This window comes from Artemia sp. Qi Xiang Cuo, chromosome 19, assembly GCF_049724085.1.
Source record: "Artemia sp. Qi Xiang Cuo chromosome 19, ASM4972408v1, whole genome shotgun sequence".
NCBI classification, from domain to species: Eukaryota; Metazoa; Arthropoda; class Branchiopoda; order Anostraca; family Artemiidae; genus Artemia; species Artemia sp. Qi Xiang Cuo.
The window spans coordinates 21,817,258-21,836,474 of record NC_142812.1 but is presented as its reverse complement, the minus strand read 5'-3'; the positions used below and the strand labels follow the sequence as shown (position 1 = coordinate 21,836,474).

Sequence of the window (19,217 nt, the reverse complement as noted above, 5' to 3'; positions counted from 1 at the left end):
AAAGAATCTTATTTCTTATCATTTTTGAATTCGTACCTGAAATACCCCCTCCGTAGAAAAATTTCCCTGGAAATCCTATACACAACCCCCCCCCCCCAATCCTCAAGTTAAAAGTTGCTCCCGCGGAAAATTGCCATATGGAAAATGTCCTACAGAGAATTTTTCCCGCTTAAAATACCCCCCTCCCCCACCGAAATTCCTCCGGACATTTTCAACCTTGCTGAAAAATTCCCCCGGAAGATCTCCACATGTAAAATTGAGTCGGCAAAGAGAAAGTAGAAAAAAAAAATCATATACGAATTCTGGCAAATTCCCCGAGTGTGGAAGTTCGCCCCAGACAACTTCACTTCCCACCGGACACTCCCCGTGGAAAATCCCCGCCGCCGGACATCCCCCCCCCAAAAAAAAAATTATGTTTACGTGGTTCCCAGTAAAAAATACTAGGCTATATATAAACAAAGGGCAACTTTTATAACTTGCAGTCCTGTCCCCAGCGGCTTTGGGGGATCATGATATCCCCAAACGCAAAGTCATTGGACCTTTCAACTACGCTGAACGAAATGGCCATTCCAGATTTTAATCGGACGACTTTGGAGATAAAGGGGCGTGGGAGGGGGTCGAAGTGCTCTCTTATCTTTCTAGTCACTTGAAAAGGGCACCAGAACTTCTAATCTCTGTTTGAATGAGTCCTGTCTATATGATAGGACCATTTTTTCAATACGAAAACCCCTAAAAAAAATATAAAAAAAACATCTCTGTGATATTTCTTCTGGAAAAAAACAAACAAACAAAAAAAAAAACAACACAAAATTCTAATTTTTTTGCAGATAAAAACTTAAAAACTTTGCAATAGGGTTCTTTGATATGCTGAATATGATGGTGCTATTTCATTAAGATTCCTTGGCCTTATTGGGGCACTTCCCTTTTTTTTTCGAAAATTATGCAAATTTTCTTAGGCTCGTAGTTTTTGACGGGTAATAATAAACTTAATGAATCTCGTATATTTAGAATCAACATAAAAATTCAATTCTTTTGATATATCTATTGATATCAAAGTTCCGTTTTTTCCAGTTTCACTTACTATTGAGCCGAGTCGCTCCTCACTAACAGTTCGTTATTACGAAATGTTTGATAAACGTATTTTTGAACAATTTATAATTTTCACTATTTACCGCCCTTCCCCTAGGGACTGTGGGTTAATGTCATCCCCGTAGGCATTCTATTTTAACTTTCGTCTATTTTAAGCAGTATGGCTGTCTCAAAATTTTTATCAAATGTTTTTGAAAATTACGGAGGGAGTGAAAGTCAGGTGAAAAATGGCAAGGTAAGTGGTCTTCTTGCCCTCCAATCACTTTGGACAGCATTCCTTGAAATTTTATCTCAATACCCTCAGTCGTTTCTGAAAATTTGCAGATACGCATTTTTGACAACCTGGATGCATATGTCTTGATTTAGTTTTAATTTTCTACTCATCTTTATCTGGAAGTTTAAGCCTAGTACCCTTAGCCGTTCCTCATATATTGCACAAGCCCCACTTTTCCATTATAAAATAAATGGGTACTTGTTAATCAAACGAAACACAGTCAAGAATTACGCTTAGGTTAGATATGAGAAAACCGGTTTCTTAGCTACAAATACAAGTAACAGAATAGATGGGAAATATATAATTGGGCTATACGTTTGCATATTAGGGGGGGGGGGGGTAAAGTACAGTGGATCTGCATGCAAAATGTGTTAGCTACAATTATTCTGCATATTATTAAGTTAGAATTGTTTTCTATCTTCACACTGTCTAATGTATTACCAACAACCTCTCCCCCTAATGTGCAAATATATAGCCCAAATTATATGTTTCCCATCTATTCTGTCACTTGTCCTTATGGCTATGAAACCGGTTTTCTCAGATCTAACCTAATCGTAATTCTTGAGTGTGTTTCGTTTAATTAGCAAGTAGCCTACCAATAAATGTTAAGAAAATTGTCAATATGAATTATTTATAGCCCTTACTCCAGGGCCCTTAAGGATCATATAATCCTCTCAGATAATATCATTGGACCTTTCGTCCATTTTAAACTAAATAGATATCTCAAAATTTTGATTGAAAGTCATTGAAGGGGACAGCGCTCCAATTACAAAGAAGGGCAAAGTAAGGCTGGTTGTCCTTCAATCAATTTTGACTGTTAAAAATGGGACTAGAGCTTTTACTTTCCAATCGCATAAGCCCCCTCCGAAGTTTCTATGACCACCCATTCCATATGAAGTGGATGGGGGGGGGTGTAATAAATAATACATTGAAGTTTTATGGCTCTTCACTATAGGATACGCTAGAGTGTTTCCCCTGAAAACTAATATTTAAACTTTTGCCAATTTACGTTATTTACATTCCTTCATTTCCCTGTCTCAGGGCCTTTGGGAGTCATGTCATCCACAATGGCATATTTATTGGACTATTTTAAAGAAAATGGTTGTCTCGAAATTTTGTTCAAATGTGTTCGGAGGTTATGGGGGGGGGGGGGGGGTTGTTAGAAAAGAAGAGCAAGGAAGGGGGGGTGGTTGCCATTTGGTCGTTTTTGACTTTTAAAAACGACAGCCCTTCGGAAGTTTCTAGGACCACCTCTTCCACAATAAGTGGCTATGGAGAAAAATAATAATTAAAGAAAAACTAAATAATAAATTGAAGGCTTATGGCTCTTCACTACCGACAACGCAAGAGCGTTGCCTCTTATAACATTCAGTCATTTTTATTCAATACTCTTTGGCATCTACATCTAATAAATATTCTTTACAACCAAGTGCAAAAGACTTGGTGAGTGAGATTCCTGGCATAAAAAAATGACATAAAAAATAAGGCTTAAATGATAAATTAAGGTTTTGATGTCAGAATATAGCTCTTGGGAAGAGAAATAAAACTGAAATGTGTGTATTATACTGAAATCTGTATGCTATAAGACAAAGGGGAGCCTTCTAATGGTCATCATCTGTTGATAATGCACGAGTGAGCAGTCTCCTAATCCAATTAACTTCTAGTCCAAAGAATAAAGAAAATTGATGTAGAAGATACATTTTTTACGGTTGTATTATGTTTTTTTTATGGTTGTATAAAATTTATAAGTGACTCAGGAGCTCTAATGCTAAAATATCCAGAACCTTACAAACTGGGACTGATTGACTTGGCCTCTGAGTGGCTCAAATAAAATCATGCACATGGTCCATGCACTTACGATAGTGGAGGATGTTTGAATGAACGCACATAGAGTCAAATTATAAGGGAAGCACAAGAAACTAAGTGGAAAACACAGTGGATTTAAAGATTTTGGGGTGGGTGGGCGTGCCTTTCCGTTCGTATCTGGTATGCCGTCTCAAATATTAGCTGCGTTCGTTTTCACCGTTTGTCGTTCTTAGTACTAAACTAAAAAGATTTTCTCGGTTTTACTCTTAAATTGCGTTTTATTTTGCCGTTCTAATAATTTCGTTTTAACTGAAAAAACGGCTTATAAGAGCTTTCCTTAGCCAGATAAAATTTCAAAGACACAGATAAAATTTTAATCAACCAGCACAACAAAAATGGAAAATATACTTGTAAATGTAGCAAAACAAGCAATAGAGTTACTAGAGGAAAGTGACTGTTGAGTGACTGTTGCACCGTTCTATAGAGTGCAAATGGGCACTCCTGCTTTTGAATGCTTATGAATGGGCATAGACATTAGATTAGTTGAAATGGGGGTGCAATCCTAGATAGTGGACTCCACATAGGGACACATGTTAAGAAAATATTTTTTACTCCATAATATGGACAATACTCATAGTTGTGGCACTTAGCCTAACACTTAATCAGCCGAATTTCCTTTCTAAAATTTAAGCTTAAGACGTTTGAACAATTGAACATATTCCTAAGGGTATTGAAACCTGGGGTTAGCTGGAGTTTCTTAGTATTAGTTGTAATCTAAGATATCTAGAAATTCCTCCCATGATGTTTCCAAGTGACCCCTAAGGAATTTTTGTAAGTTTGGAAAGAAATTTATCCCAAAAATGCCTCCAGAAATTTTTGAAGATTTCAAAACTGTGCCACATGTACGAAAAACAAATCACTACCATTTTTTAGATGAAAGACCCCATCAACAAAATCTACAAAATTAAATATCAATAAACTTGTTTTCTGTCTTGTTTTTTTTATTTTAAAACTTGGCGCCCAAAAGTAAAACTAAAGAACCTTCTAAGAACGAAGAACGACATTTCATAGAACGGCGAAAACGAACGGCTTAATTGTAAAACCGAGGATTTGATTTCCATAGAACGACAAAAACGAACGCAGCTATTGTCATGTTGACAAGAGGAAAATAGCTTGCCAATTTGTATTAAACCAGGAGGTAAACCATGTACTGTCATTATGCCCTGTAGTTATAAATTTTTTGTTAACAAACTGTAAGTAAGGAGCGACTCGTGCTAATAGTAAACGAAACTTATAAAAAAGCTTTGATTACGATAAATATATCAAACTGATCTGTTTTTTGCCGGGATTCAAAATGAGTGAAATTCTTTAAGTTTAAGGTTACCCACCAAAAGTAACAAACCCGAGAAAAATTGTGCAATTTAAGTAAATAGGGGTGAAACAGCTCATAAACGGGTGGTGTCTTAATGATAATTACAGCATCATATTCATCAACATGTCTAAGAACTCTACTGAGGGATGGCCAATTGATTAAGGGGATTACATGAAATTCTATTTTGGTTTCAGAGGTCATGCTACCACATGGTGCCGTGTTCGTCTCCAAATTTCCGTACTGTCCTTACATAATGAAGCGCTTTATGTATAATGTATTTACAGTGTTACTAACGGTTTTACAGTAATACATTACTGCACACCTGCTATCAGAGGAAGGTGAAAGGTCATTTAATATTTTTGGAGGAGGGGTGCACAAACCCTCAAAGGTGCATTTTTAAAGCCATATTTTGCCAATTTTTGCGAGGGGATTTTCCGATCAATGCGGAGAGGGGATTCAACCTATGGTAATTTATCATTAGGAATAGTGTATTGTACTACATTATATAATATGGAGGATATTGGTAAACGGGTTTATTGTTATTACCGACTTAAAAAAAATTAGTGCAACGGTGTTCGTGCCAGGGGTAACTCCTGTCAGGGTGCCATGGAGCCATGGGCGAACATAGCTTCTTCTCTAGGGGGGGGGTGATTCTTTGATGAAGGATGGGGGGCAGAAGTGATATTGGCAGTTCACAAAACCTTACATTGCCAGCAAGTTATATCATACATATGAAATATTTATTAATAAGTTATCGCCAAAAAATCATAAATCATCGATAAGCTTCAGCATTAATCAATTCTCTTGGATTAGAGCTAAATCTTTCCAAGACATTATGCATAATTGCTTTTTGTTTGACATTTATTCTATCATTCCAGCTGTTTATTTCCAGCTTTTTCAACCATCTACCTTTTATCAACAGTTTTTTAAACCATCTCCCTTTTTTTTTAACCATATCTCGTCTAAATTTGACGTTCTAGGGGGGGGGGCATATGCCCCCTCTTTCACCCCTTCCGTACGCCCATGCATGGCGCACATTAAAAACTCTAGAGAATTGTTGCCTAGTCTTTATATAAGGCTATTTGTATTGATATATTGTTCGTTTATTATTTTTTTTTATCAATTTGTTTCTTCCCGATGCCTCCTTTTTGTAATATATATCATATCACTAGCTTAAATGCACCAATGCCAAAGAGTGGGGGTGATTAGAGCTCTTCTGTCAGCTGAATCAAACGCTTGCTTATAATCTATAAAACTGAGGATTAAAGGTATCGATGACTCAGGTACTTCTCAATTATCAACCTAAGAGTGAAAATCTGGTTGACACATCCTCTATCTTTCCTAAAATCGCCCTGTTCTTTTCTTAAAACTTTATCTACAGCAAAGTCTATTAAGTATCATCACGCTAAGTAATTTGTTACCCGCAGAAACCAGGCTAATGCCTGGCATGGCAAGTTCATTTAAGATAAATTAAGAAATAATTGTAGTTTATCTTAAATCTTCATCGTCATTACGTTGCCGGTTCTATTATTCTGAATATGTGTCCAGCCAGAATGATTTTTAACATATTTCTTATAACGTATTTTTAGACGAAGAGGATGCAGATTGAATTTCAACTTCAGTAGTTCTATTCAAAGAAAGCGCAAATAGAAAACAAATAAAATTTTAGGTCATTCATAGCTTCGCGTTAGTCCCAATGAAAGAAACAAAATAAAGTATAAACAAATTAATTATTGCCAATTTATACAAAATTTATAACACACTACACATGCCTCTTGAGTAGGAGAATTTCATACGGAAGGGATTAGTTTCCAATCAGAAGCTATAAATTACCAATTGCTTAGTTATACTTATTTTTCTATATTTTATATTTGTTGTATTTTACTAATAATCTGATTATAGTCACAAAATAATTAAATTATATTACTATTTTAGGTGTTCTTGTCTGTGACAAAGATCAATTCGCTTGTAAAGATGGCTTGAAATGTATACCACTGAGATGGCGTTGTGATCTGTCTCCAGACTGTGCTGATGGTTCTGATGAGCCACAGGATTGTAGTAAGTGCCATCTTTTACGTCTCTTTGCGAAGTTTGCTTGTTTTCTTTTAATAATACGTTTCGCCGAAGCCTTTCCTGTTTTTTAATAATAAGCAAGTGTATTCCCCCCTCACCTCCGAGGCGGCCCGAGGGGGGGGGGGGAGCCGCCCCCTAACAGTTGTGGCCTGTAGGCCTTGTTTCTTTTTTGCAATTTTTCAAAATAGGCCGAAATTTAGCACAATTATTTTTTTATGCAGACAATTTGGCATAAATCCGGTCGCGTTTCGGTAAAATTTACAAAAATTGCCCCCCTAATAAAATGAGGCTTGCCCCCCCCTCCTATAGTTTATTATTGTAGTGCTCCTATAACTGCTTCGTAATGTTCTTAGATGTAAGTGAAAAGACAGTTTGGTATGATTTAGGTTTAAGATTTATTTACGTTCGCTATTTTTATAACTTCTGATTTTGCTTCTCCTTAAATCACAATTCTAATTTACTCATTAGTTATTTTTTCCGCATAATAATTAAATTCCCAAAGCTGTGTGACAAAGGAAAAAAAGTAGAATGAAAAGGAAAATCAAAGTAGAAAGTAAAAGGAAAAAGTAGAATGAAGTAATAATAAAGGTAATTACATACTAAAATGTAGTAAATTGACAAGATAAATATTAAACAAAAATTAAATGATTTTGGATAACATATCCCCCTCTTACTTTTTTGTATAAGTGTTCCTTTAAAGTTTTTTTTTTCAATTTTAAGATTTCTTTATTTCTACTATTTGTAATTTCATTCCTGATTTTGGTTCTCCTAATTTAATAATCATACTTTAAAGATTTGCTTAATAACTAAATCCATTTGAAAAAAAAAGCAATAAAGAAGTAATACCAAACCAAAATGCAATAAATTGCTAAATTAAAAATCAAAAAAAAAAAAAAAAAAAGATAGTCTGCTAAAGGAATAAAAGCAATTGGTAGCACATGAGGTACATTAAACCTAATTTACTGCTTTTTATATTTAAAGGCAGACCAGGAGACGGCTAACTTGAAATCTAAACGGAATGAGGGGAGTTCTCTTACTTCTAAGATAAATTGATCATTTTGGAGTCCATGCTGACAACGTTTGAATATTTTTATTGTTTCCCAGAAAAATAAGTCGTTTTTAAAATAAAAGGACCTTATATTTCTCTGTCGATTCGAGAGCGTATCCCCCCTCCTTAAAAAGTAAGTATTGAGGATCCATTCTATTAAATCGACAGTTTTTGGTTCCTGAATAGAGATAATTTTCATTCAAGAAAAAGAAAGAAAATGAAAACCTGATATTTTCGAGGTTTAACCTAAATATCGACCGAGTGTCGAGCGTAGCCAGCAAATAATATGAAGAAATTGGGGCTATTGCAAAGGAATAATGCTAAGAAAACAATTCTCACTTCATAATCTGCAGAAAAATCGCAGCTTATACGTTTTCAAGGCGCTTCCACTATACCTTATCACCCTCCTCCTAGTGTTCAAATATATAGCCCAAATTTTATATTTTTGTGCATTTTGCCATGCGTCACTCCAGTTTCAACCCCTGTACCCATGAATTGAATCAGTGCTGACGAAATCAAGACACGGAGAACCGTATGGGAAACATGTAATTTGGGCTATATATTTACACATTGGGGAGAGGGCAGATTATAGTGGAAGTGCTTTTAACTACAATTTTTTTTGCATATTATGAAGTAAGAATTGTTTTCTTAGCATGCTCCTTTTCAACAGCCCCAATTGTAGGCTAATACCGAAAAGTTGTCTCTAGTTATAAGCATTAATAGGAAAATTTGCATAACCAATGACAAAGAAGAGAGATTGATAGAAGAAGAATAGAAAGAAAGAAACAGGAAAGAAGTAAAAAGAACTACAAGTCTAGTATAGTATCCGGTCTACGATGACGGTTTTTCAAAGGAATTTGACATTTGATTATAGATTCGAGCCATACATACCTGTAGCACAAGAGTTAGTACAATCATGAATAACCATGCAACCATAAATAATTTTTGATACCACAATGTATCAGAGTGTAACAATGGATTAATGTAACAGTCGGTTAAAAAAGAGAAAACAATTATTTGAACCAGAATAGGGCAAATAGGGCGGGCTGCGCCTCTACACAAGAATTGCTCCAGCCTCTAAATGAAAGGTTTGATGTAGCGTCGATGGCTGTTTTCTACAAGTACATGAATTCGCCTCCCTCAGACAAGCTATCTCGAATTGTGCCCCCCTTTTTCCACCCGAGAAGGCAGACACGAAGGCACATGGCTCGGTCCAATTATCTAATAGAGGATACGACGAAAACCGAGTACTTGAGGAACAGCTTTATCCGGCGTTGCACTTCTTATCTGGAACGATCTTCATGGGGATATTATCCCTGCAAATCCCTCTGTTGACACCTTCAAAAGAAGGTTCAATAGATATTTAGAACCTCATGGCCATTGAAAGAGGTAAATGAATAGCGGCATATCATATACTTTGAAGTACCTGGCGTCGTGAATATTGGAATAAAAAAAAAAATAAAAAAAAAAGACAAAGAGTCCTTTCAGAATTAATGGTGAAAATAAAACTGAATGTTAACTTTAATTTTGCATTTACCATGCAGACAACTGCATGGTGGAATTAAACTTTGAGATGAGAATTAATTTTGTCTAAAGTTTTGCTAAATGCTAACCTTTGATGAGTTTCTGGAGTACCAGAATTCTATATTAGGTTGGGAAATATCTGACTATAAAAACTACGAAAGATCAGAATTAAGGAGAGCATCGTACACGAGACTCTCACAAGTTTCCCTGGTATCTCAAATAAGGGCAACATTTGGGACACTACACTCATTAATTTCAGTTCCCCCCCTCAAAACTTAGGTTAAACCTTTAACATGAGCAAGAATGTCAACTGCCCTTCAAAGAAAACTAGAATATGATATTGACGGAATTGACTACAAAACGTCAGGTGTCGACACCCTTATTTGAATTCTAGGATTATGTAAGTATGTGTGAGTGTATCAGAGGTTGCTCTTAGGACACAATCAAGTCAGGATGTTGCCACTCTCATTTTACATAAGTAGGTTCATTGAATGAAAAATGTAAATACCCATTGTTATGTTTGGGATTTCTATAGATAGAAAAAATAAAGGCTTAAAGACTTTTGAAAATTAAAATGTCCAGGAAAGGCAGGTTTACGATTATCTTCTAGAAAATCTTTGTGAAACGACAAGATAATCTTTGCTGACGTGTCTCCATGGTCCTATACAGAAATAACGTCATCGGCAAACCGACTCCAGAAGCGATGTTCCAGATTAAAAGTGCTCAAAGCAGAGATTTCAATCAAATCCATATAAAAAGCGATCAAAAAAGTGAAAAGCTAGTACTCATTGAAGGTCCATAGTTTGGGTGAAAAATAGCTTTTTTGTGGACATTATACGAATAAGTTACCCCAAATAGGGCAATAATGTTGAGCCCCATTTACGATGCTCTCCTTAATTCTGATCTTTCGTAGTTTTTATAGTCACATATTTCCCAACCTAATATAGAATTCTTGTACTACCGAAACTCATCAAAGGTTAGTAAAGGTATAATAGCATCGTTACCCACCGTTTTGTTATCAATTTCATTGATGCTCTCTTCTAATCATCTTTTAAGGTCAAATTCGCATGTTTGCCCTATTAAAGGTCTCACGCAAGTTTTCAGTGGGACAATTGCAACTAAGAAGCAAATCGACCAAAAAGGCGTCCTTAATAGAGATATTAGGGAAGCGTGTCTCAGCGCTTACAGCGCTCTTATTAATTCTGATCTTTCCTATTCACATTATCAGATGTTGCAACCTAATGAAAATTTTGATACGACCAAACCCGTTCAAAGATTAGTTTTCAGAAAACCTACAGACAAAATAAAGTCTCAATTAAAAATATAATTATTCCAGTCACCATCGGGGTTTCTGGTTCAGTTGTCTTCACTGCTACTTCACAGTAGCAGTGAAGTAGCATTGAAGTAAACCTCTTTCAGAGGGAAAGAGGTTTTCAATCTTTTGTGTCAGAGTGTTTTGGTTTGTCTTTTCTCCCAGTATTCCTCATTGTCCTGATTTGAAATGTAACCACGTTTTGCTAACATGTAATAAATTAAAGAAATGTAATACATAAGAATTTTGTTATAGGTTCGCATCAATCTTGAAAAAGTTAAAACGCCTATTTATGTATTGAGATACTTTGAGCTCATCTATAGCTTCTAATTGAGCAGTGCTGGGGCCTGGTGTAAATTTTTTTGTCGCTAGAAAATAAGAAGAAGAAAAATATTGGTAGACCAAATCCGTAGAAGTGTACGCTATTGTACAAAACTAAATTTTTTTGTTAATATTTTCTATTAATATATTCTCTTTCTCGTAAGTACTTGTTTTGCTTAGAGAAAATCTTCATATTTATATTTTCTCTTTGGACAAGAAGCACTGTTGAATATTGATATATCCTACGTGCTTGTTACATTTCTCTGTAGCCTGAGTCTTTTGAACTTGAAATGAGATTTCCAATTTATCTTGTTACCTTGGAAACTCCCCGGGGAACTCTTAGCCTCCTCTGCTTAAATTTCATCCAGCCTTCTCTGGGAAAGGTCATTCATCTGAAATAGATCTTGTAAATGTATTCTGATACTGAACATTGTCAGAAAAGTTGATATTAGAGCAATAGAACTAAACCATACCTGCTATTATCAAATAACTGGTTTAATTTTCGTCTAAGGATCTAATTGGGGGAAGGGCAAGTCAGGCAATGCTCTCCTTTTATGGTTTAAGTTGTGTTTATTAATTCATTATCATATCTAAAATGTTTATTGTTCTGTTAGACCCTATCTACCCGGAAGTTCCACGCATAGGCAAAATTCAATCCGACATGTGCCTCAAGGCTACTAAACAATCTTTGTGCATTTTGGTTACTAGTATTTCAAACAAGTTAACTAGTTCATGTAAGAAAACTAACAGATTGAATTTGTTAGTTGTGTATTCTAAGAAGGTAAGTTTTGTGTTTTTCTCTTCTATCTGACAAATGATATGGAGTTTAACTCATGAATGTGATGAAAAATACTTGGTTCTGCTGTGTTGTGGTATCGATGCTTTGAAGACTATCAAGAATATACTTGTTATTTTTTTTTTTTATTCTAATGAAAATCTATGTGGAACACAACAATTACAAAATTGGACTTGGTTCACTTTCATACTGAGTCGTCCTCATTACATTTCTAAATAATTGGTAAAATAAAATCGTGTGCCTCAAAGTAACTAAACACTCTTTGTGCCTTTTCATTGCTGATATTCCAAAAAGTGAACTAGTGCATTTATCAAAAATAACTATTGAATTTTGATTATAGTTGTTACGTATATGTTATAATTGTTATTTGTGTATATTGTATTTTTGTCTTTAATCTGGAAAAGTTTCGCATATACTGTATAGTTAGAGCAGTCGCTGCTAGAGCCCATCCTCTTCCGCCAGGGGATGATGACGCCATGCCACTAGTTTTTGAGAATGTTCTCAGTTTGCCAGATTATGCAGAACAGGGTGCGCAGATACGGGACCATTGCAGACTCTGCTTATTTTTGCAGCTCCACGCTTTGGTCATATATATCAGCAGCTTTATTATTCTTCAGCCGTTTTATAGTATTTTGAGGGGCTAAAAACTCGTCTGGAGGAGCACCTGCTTCAGGTCTTTGACAGCTAGGTTGGATGCGGCTATTATCTCCAAAGAGTCTTACCTTCTCTCGTTGCTCCATGACCTGGAATATTTCATTAGCTTCACCAAACTTTCTTCGGAAAACTCTTCTTGCTCAGTACTAGCTGAGTTGCAGCGCTGGTCTTCGTCTTAAAACGCTTAATGGCGGCTTCGCTGCTCCTAAGGGCCAAGGAGCCCGAAGTGATTTGATGTATTGACGCCAAAAATCAGGTGATTATTTGGCTTCTTTGATTTTCCAACTTCTGCAAAGACTTTTTTATTTCCCATCAGATACTTTTACGTAGAAAATTGGTGCTTGCGATGACAAGACAATGAGATCGGTTTATATCAAATAGGTGAATCTGGGGGGGGGGGGGGTATTTTAACAGGGCAAAGGGGCCGAGCTGAATAGAAATGTTCCGTGGATGCAAAATTGTAATAATTTTTAGAGTGATATTTACATGCTTTTGTTAAAACTTCATTAGTCTATCAGATAGAGCTTCGTCCAGGAATAAGACTTTGAAAGTGGGCGATGTGCTAAGTAGCTCTTGCAAAATAGTGCTTATTTTCAGGTGAAGAGTCGTTATCTCAGCCAACCCTAGGCCTAGGATCTGACTAGAGCTAGGCAACGTCGGTACCGAGATTCCCTGGGGTGAGCTCCTCCTGCCATATAAAGTTGTGGCCACCCTGGTCCGAGTGTTTAATTTGGGAAAACCCCCTTATCCAAAGGTACATGGTCAGCAGACAGATTCTGCCTGAAAAATTTCAATCACTTTCAAATGTTTGATGTAAGCAAATGGTCAATATATTTTGGTAAAATAATATGATGTTTTTTCAATTTTTGGTACTATTATTAATGAACTAATTCAATTGCAGAACCAAAAAAGTGCCCACCGCGAAGTTTCCAATGTCCATTTACTAAAAAGTGCATATCCAAATACTGGGTTTGCGATGGGGAACCTGACTGTGGCCAGATGCAAAATGGTACAATTGACAATGGGGACGAAGACCCAAAAAGATGTAAGATTTGTTCAGTTTCTGAAACATTCTGTAGATTGTGAGTAAAGCTGAAATTACGGGTAGCAATGAAAATACAGGAGAATAGAAATCTGGCATTTAAAACTGAATGTTTTTACTCAGTACATTAGCTTTAAGCAATGATGAGCCACAGTAACTGCCAAAATCTAAAGTAGCAAGTGCTACTTTAATGTCAACATATCTCATTATTTTCGCCATTCCCAGGTTACTCTGAATCTTCCCGAAAGTGTCCATAACATCCGTCCAATCACTAGTCTGATAACAATTACGTAACGTGAAGACTGAGCAGAAAGTGGGGTTCTCTGAAATCTCCCTGAAAATTAACGTCCTACATTTCGAATTAACTTGTCTGTATTTGCGGATGTCGATCTTTGGACAGTTCTTGCAGAAAAAATTTAAAAGATTTTCCCTTTCATTTCCTGAGGTTTCTCTAAATTTCTATGAATGAAACAGAGTCTCCCCAAAAATCAACGTTTTGTATTTCGCGTTAATTTTTGCTCATTTATGGATCCTGATATCCGGGGGGATTTTGAGAAAAAATAATATATGGGAAAAATTGGGGATAACAGAAGAAATGATACGTTAAGGGGTTCCCCACTAATTTTCTGTGGCTTCCCTGAATTTCCCCGAAAAAAGATGTAGTTCTCCAAACCTCCCCCAAAATTAACGGTTTGTATTTCGCGTGAACGTTGCGCATTTTCGGATGCTGATTTTCTGCGACATTTTGCTTAAAATTAAATTTCCAATTAGAGAACATTTGGAGAAACCACAAAAATTCAGGGGATAACAGAAGTATTGACTAAAGGAAATTAAAAATTAAATCAAGTAAAAATAAAAACAGAAGTAAGTAAAGTAAAAATTAAGTAAATAACACATATTAAGTAATGAAATATCAAGCAATAAATCATTGGTTTAAATGAAGGATAAAATACTGCAAAAAGCAAACACGACATCTTTAGACTGCCAAAATGGATTGTTCTTCTAGTAAGTCTCTGCTTCTTACCAAACAAAATTTTTGCTACGCGCCTTTCTGCAAGAGCAGAACCCATGAAAAAACTCGATTTTTAAAGAAATTTAGGCTTTTTATTAGAAAGTATGTACCAAGCATAGTGACAGTGAACTCAGATTTTTTGAATTAGTTAAGTGAACCCAGTTATGTATATTTTAAATAATTCATAAAAATTAATAATTTAATTTTTTTTTTTTTATGAGACAGGCCTGCATATGTAGTTAGTAAGTGTTTTGTAGTCGTTGGTGCTAATTAAAAAAAAAAAATCAACCACAATAAGCCAAAAACATATGTTCCGCCGAACACCTTAAGAACACGGCGCTTTTCTTTGAAATTGTATTTTGAGAATCAGCAGATTGTTAATATTTGAATTTTTACGAAAGAAATTTAACTAACTTGTTTTTCTGATTTATTTTTACGGTTCCATGTGGCAACACTGACAAAAATGTGATACCACCCTGAAAGCTTCATGATTTACAAAAACAACCAAAAGCAAAATCTTAGAAAATCGCGGTTTTCAGGTACTAATGACCCAAAATGGGCCCAGAGAGGAGAAGAATAAAAATGTTTTTGCTTTGATGTTCATGGCATTTAAGAAATAAAAGAAGTAAGTATTCCTCTTTGATTAAGAGTCATGTGCCTTCAGCGCATATTATGTACTTTTTCCCTCTTCCAATGTATATGGGAGGGTGCTCGTTTTATCGGAAATTGAGATTTCTAAGGCTAATTAAAGAGTAAAAAGTGATCAATGGGCAAATACCCTACCTTTTGCACTCTCTTTTTCTACCCGGGCCCCATAATCCCTAAGAAATCTAATCAAAGTCTTTAGACGGCCATTTTATCAAGAATAATGGGAAGGACAAAAGTGTCTTAGTCCCCTGTATTTGTTCCCTCCTAAATATTTTGTCTACCCCTCTATATTTTAATATTATTTTTTTTCGGTATTTTAATTTAAAAAAAAAACCGACGAAAAAGAAAAATTCCCTTTTCCTCAGATCGTGAAACATACATCTCCCCCCACCCCCTCATATACTTGTGAATTGGTGCTTCAGTCGGGATATTAATATTTATATTTTTAAAATTAAGTAAATTTCTTGACAAAAGTCAATATTGTTTATAATATTTAGTGAATACTATGGTCAAATTAGCTTGGGCTTGGTCAAATTGGCTTCTAAAACAGCATTTAGTACCTGATGGTCAAAGGTTTTGTTGATTTTTCTGTATCAATTGGTATTACGATTTTCTTATTACAATTTACAATATATATTTTCTATATATATTGTTATTACACAGTCTTATCTGCATGAGCGTACAAAGTGAATAAAATTGTCATCTCAAATTTGTTGTCGAGTGTCTTATGGCTTAGGAGGAGGAGAGGGGTAACAGAATTAAGTGGTGGACCTCCAATCACTTTTGATTCTGAAGAAGGGCATTAGAAATTTCTAGGCGTTACAAGTTTTTTATTGAATAAGCCCCTTCAAAGTTCCTATGGCCACCCCAGTAATACGAAGTGACCGGGTGGAAAACAACCAACAAATAAACAATACATTGAAGGTGTATGGCTCTTTACTTAAGCTGCTTTAAAGCTCAACCTCCGATTTATGCTTTCATTAACTTGAATTGTTCTCTTTATTTGGCACTGTGCTACCGTTTTTGCTCTTTTTTTTTTTTATCACCGTGTTGAATTTTTAGACTTCTTAATCAAAACTTTGTCTTGAGCTATTTTCTGAATGCTGTGTTGATTTTGCTGTATTTTGTTCATGTTTGGCAATTATATGCCCAGCATCTATGAAAATTATGATGAAGCAAGCTAGCAGTTCTTTCCTTTTTCGGATGCATTTTTAATGAAATTCTGTATCTCCCGCTGAGCTATTATTCATTTTGTTTTCAACTATAAATTTTCTATTGTCCTACTTGTATTCGCCTTCTAATGTCTTATTTATATTTATGTTTTTTTTTCATCATTTACCAAGGATTGAAAATCCCCAGTTCGTTTATTTATAGCCTATGAAGTAAACTATTTCACTTTTCAAATTTTCAACTAATTCACTTTTTCAGTTATTTTTCAATTTTACATAATTAGTATAATATTTTGATCCATGCAAAAACTCAAAAGATTGCATGATTTTATCTATGGAGAAAATTGAAGTTTTTCATAAGGAACGAAAATCAGATTAGGAATTAGAATACAGTTAAAATTTTGCAGAAGAATAAACTATAAAAACACCTATGCAACAGAGGTGTTTCAGTTAAGAGGTTACATAATCTTAATTTATGTAATTTGTAAGTGTCCGTAACATCCACTCAATCACTAGTCGGAAAACAATTACATGATGTTATGAAAATGGGTAACTGTGCCAAGTATTTTCCTAGTACTTTTACAATCAGAGTTAGTGTTTTTTCAGATACTCACAAGAGAGTATGCGCTTTTTTAACCTGAAGCAAGCGAGTATTTTTCATTATAAAGGTTTCTGTCTTCATATTATTTACGAAACTGTTTATAATTTATTAATATTTTTCTTTTATTTACCACTATGTGATTTATTCTTACTAATAATTTCAATACTTTACTAGGTCAGCATTTGAACATGTGCACCAAAAACCAGTTCCGATGTTTAAATGTAACAGGATGTGTTCCACTTGAGCTGGTGTGTAATGATGCACCAGATTGTGTTGATGGTTCCGATGAAGGAGACTTTTGCAGTAAGTAGCCATTGACAACTATTAAAAGATTTGGGTTTTGTACAGGATGAAGCAAAAGCTCCGATATGGCTCTTTTTTCTAGACATTCACAACCAAGTTTTAACTAAGCATTTCCTCTATTTTATGCTTATGCTTGTATCTTTATGCTATTGCTGACTATAATAAATTAAATCTTATATTTCGAACACGTTTATATTGTATACTTTCTTTTACTGTCATTTGAGTTGTTCAGAGTTGTGGCACTCCTGAAGGAGGGGGAGGGGGGCGTGGACTCCAAAATTGTTTTTGCTCCCTCTCCCCAGTTGATTTTTAAAAATACCCTTTTTTGATGTTTTCATTGAAAGTGGCTTTTTTGTTATTTTCAAAGAAAAACCCGAGACCCCCCCCCCCCCGGGATTTTGCAAAATATAAATCCCCTCCCCTACCGCTGTAATTTCTATGACGATATCAAAATATGTTTCAAAGTTTTCTCTTTTATAGCCTTAATAAATATAAAATTTATATTATATATTAAAATGTCACTTCATAATTTTTTTTTCAGTAATCTTGGTTTTTATGGTGATTTCTTCCTTGATCTTATTAGAAAAAATTGTTTCATTGAATTTCAATTTGGGTTCTGATCTTCAGAAGGTGTAAGGGGGAGGGGAAGGGGGGGGGGGTCAGCCCTACTCCTTATTGTGGTAATTTCTGCTCGTTTAAGGTTTGACTATGTATTTCTGTTCATCTTGGGTTTCATCTGTTTATAAATAGTGATTTAAACATACTAAATCTACAAAATATTATTGAAGTGTTTCCTTGAAATATTAATTGACTTTATTTCCCTTGGTCTATTGAATGTGACTCTTTACTCTTCTTTGAGAAACTTGTTTTTTAGATTTTTTTTTAACTGATTCCAAGGAAATATCCATATGAGAGAACAAAGTAAATAAAGTTAGTTATACACTAAATTTTAAAAAGAGGGTAAAAAGTAGTATCGATCAAATTGGCGTTTTAGCAAAGCAGTTATGGAAAATCCTCTCTTGTAAGGTTGAGCTATTGCGGTTGAAGTAAGATAATAATGTGCCCCTTTTCTGACTTTTTGGTAAGTTTTAAAGCAAGAGACCTAGTTTTTCCCAGAATATAGTACAGATCTTGGCCTGGGCTTAGCTACTGAAAATTAAGGAATTTCTTAGTTCTGCCCTAGGATGGATGGATGATAGACTATCAACAAGTGAAATGACATCATTTTAATACATTTATTATTTTTATTTTTATCCATTATATATCCTTTTATACATTTCTGAAAAAGGGTTCATGCCAGCTTTGCCTCTCACTTAGACTATCTGTCTTGGCTTTTTCTCCAATTAGCCATGGCTTTATGGCAACTTGATTTTAATTCCAAATTTAACAGACTTTTTTCTATCTAAAGCACCAGGTTTAGAGTTTATACCAGCTTGGTATCAAGTGGGTGGAACGGTTTTGACCTCAGACTCATAGCAGAGGGCACGTGACTAACCAAATGGACTTACCGTGACTAACAAAATTTTAATAAATTTGAAAAAAAAAATCAATTCATCAAAACTTTCTGTTAAATACTTTCGGGTATGTTTGTAGATGTTTCACAATTTAATTGGAAATATCATAACCGAAAATCAGATTCCTAGCTCACCTAAGTGTCCTTCTTGACGATTGAGAACGCGGTATTTTCGGTTATGTGACAGTTAAATACCTTATCTACTTCATGTGGAAAATTTCCTTTTGTTCGTCTCAAAATTAAGACAATGGCAAGATTACTTTGGAGGTCTTGAGACCTTGGATGTCTTTATTCTTTCCAGCAGAACATTTGGTAGAACTTTTTCTTTTGTCAGCTGAGAACTTTTCGAGCACACGATCTCTTAGGCTGTAATTGCCTGTCTCATTTTCAGCTTTACTACTTACTTGCAGTGACCTGTCAGTGCCTTCGCCTGTCATCTGGTATAAGCTAGTTTCTTTTAAGTTTTAAATTCGTTTTTTTCTTTTCATGAAAAATTGTTTTTTTTATTTTAATTCTGATTGTTTTTAATTGGCGGAGTTAATTTGTGTTTGTGGTAGTGATGTTGGCTAATACTTTTCATGATAATTATTTATGTATATCAAGTATAAGATAATTATCAATTTTGTGTCTGTTTAAATGTTTTATTTATTTTCCTTCCAG

General features: G+C 35.0%; 3 protein-coding genes across 5 annotated transcripts in view; 2 read left to right on the top strand and 1 right to left on the bottom strand.

The window, feature by feature from the left end:
- Nucleotides 1–19,217, top strand: part of LRP1 (LDL receptor protein 1) — a 654,607-nt gene that overhangs the window by 186,178 nt on the left and 449,212 nt on the right. The window lies entirely within an intron of this gene.
- Nucleotides 1–19,217, bottom strand: part of LOC148940604 (methionine adenosyltransferase 2 subunit beta-like) — a 297,990-nt gene that overhangs the window by 251,631 nt on the left and 27,142 nt on the right. The window lies entirely within an intron of this gene.
- The window catches only part of LOC148940605 (uncharacterized), a 49,535-nt gene that overhangs the window by 24,450 nt on the left and 5,868 nt on the right, over nucleotides 1–19,217 (top strand). Inside the window, exons 3-5 of the mRNA XM_089105450.1 lie at nucleotides 6,477–6,599; nucleotides 13,171–13,314; nucleotides 16,916–17,044. Of these exons, the coding sequence (XP_088961576.1) occupies nucleotides 6,477–6,599; nucleotides 13,171–13,314; nucleotides 16,916–17,044 (396 nt within the window). The remainder of the gene's footprint in view (nucleotides 1–6,476; nucleotides 6,600–13,170; nucleotides 13,315–16,915; nucleotides 17,045–19,217) is intronic.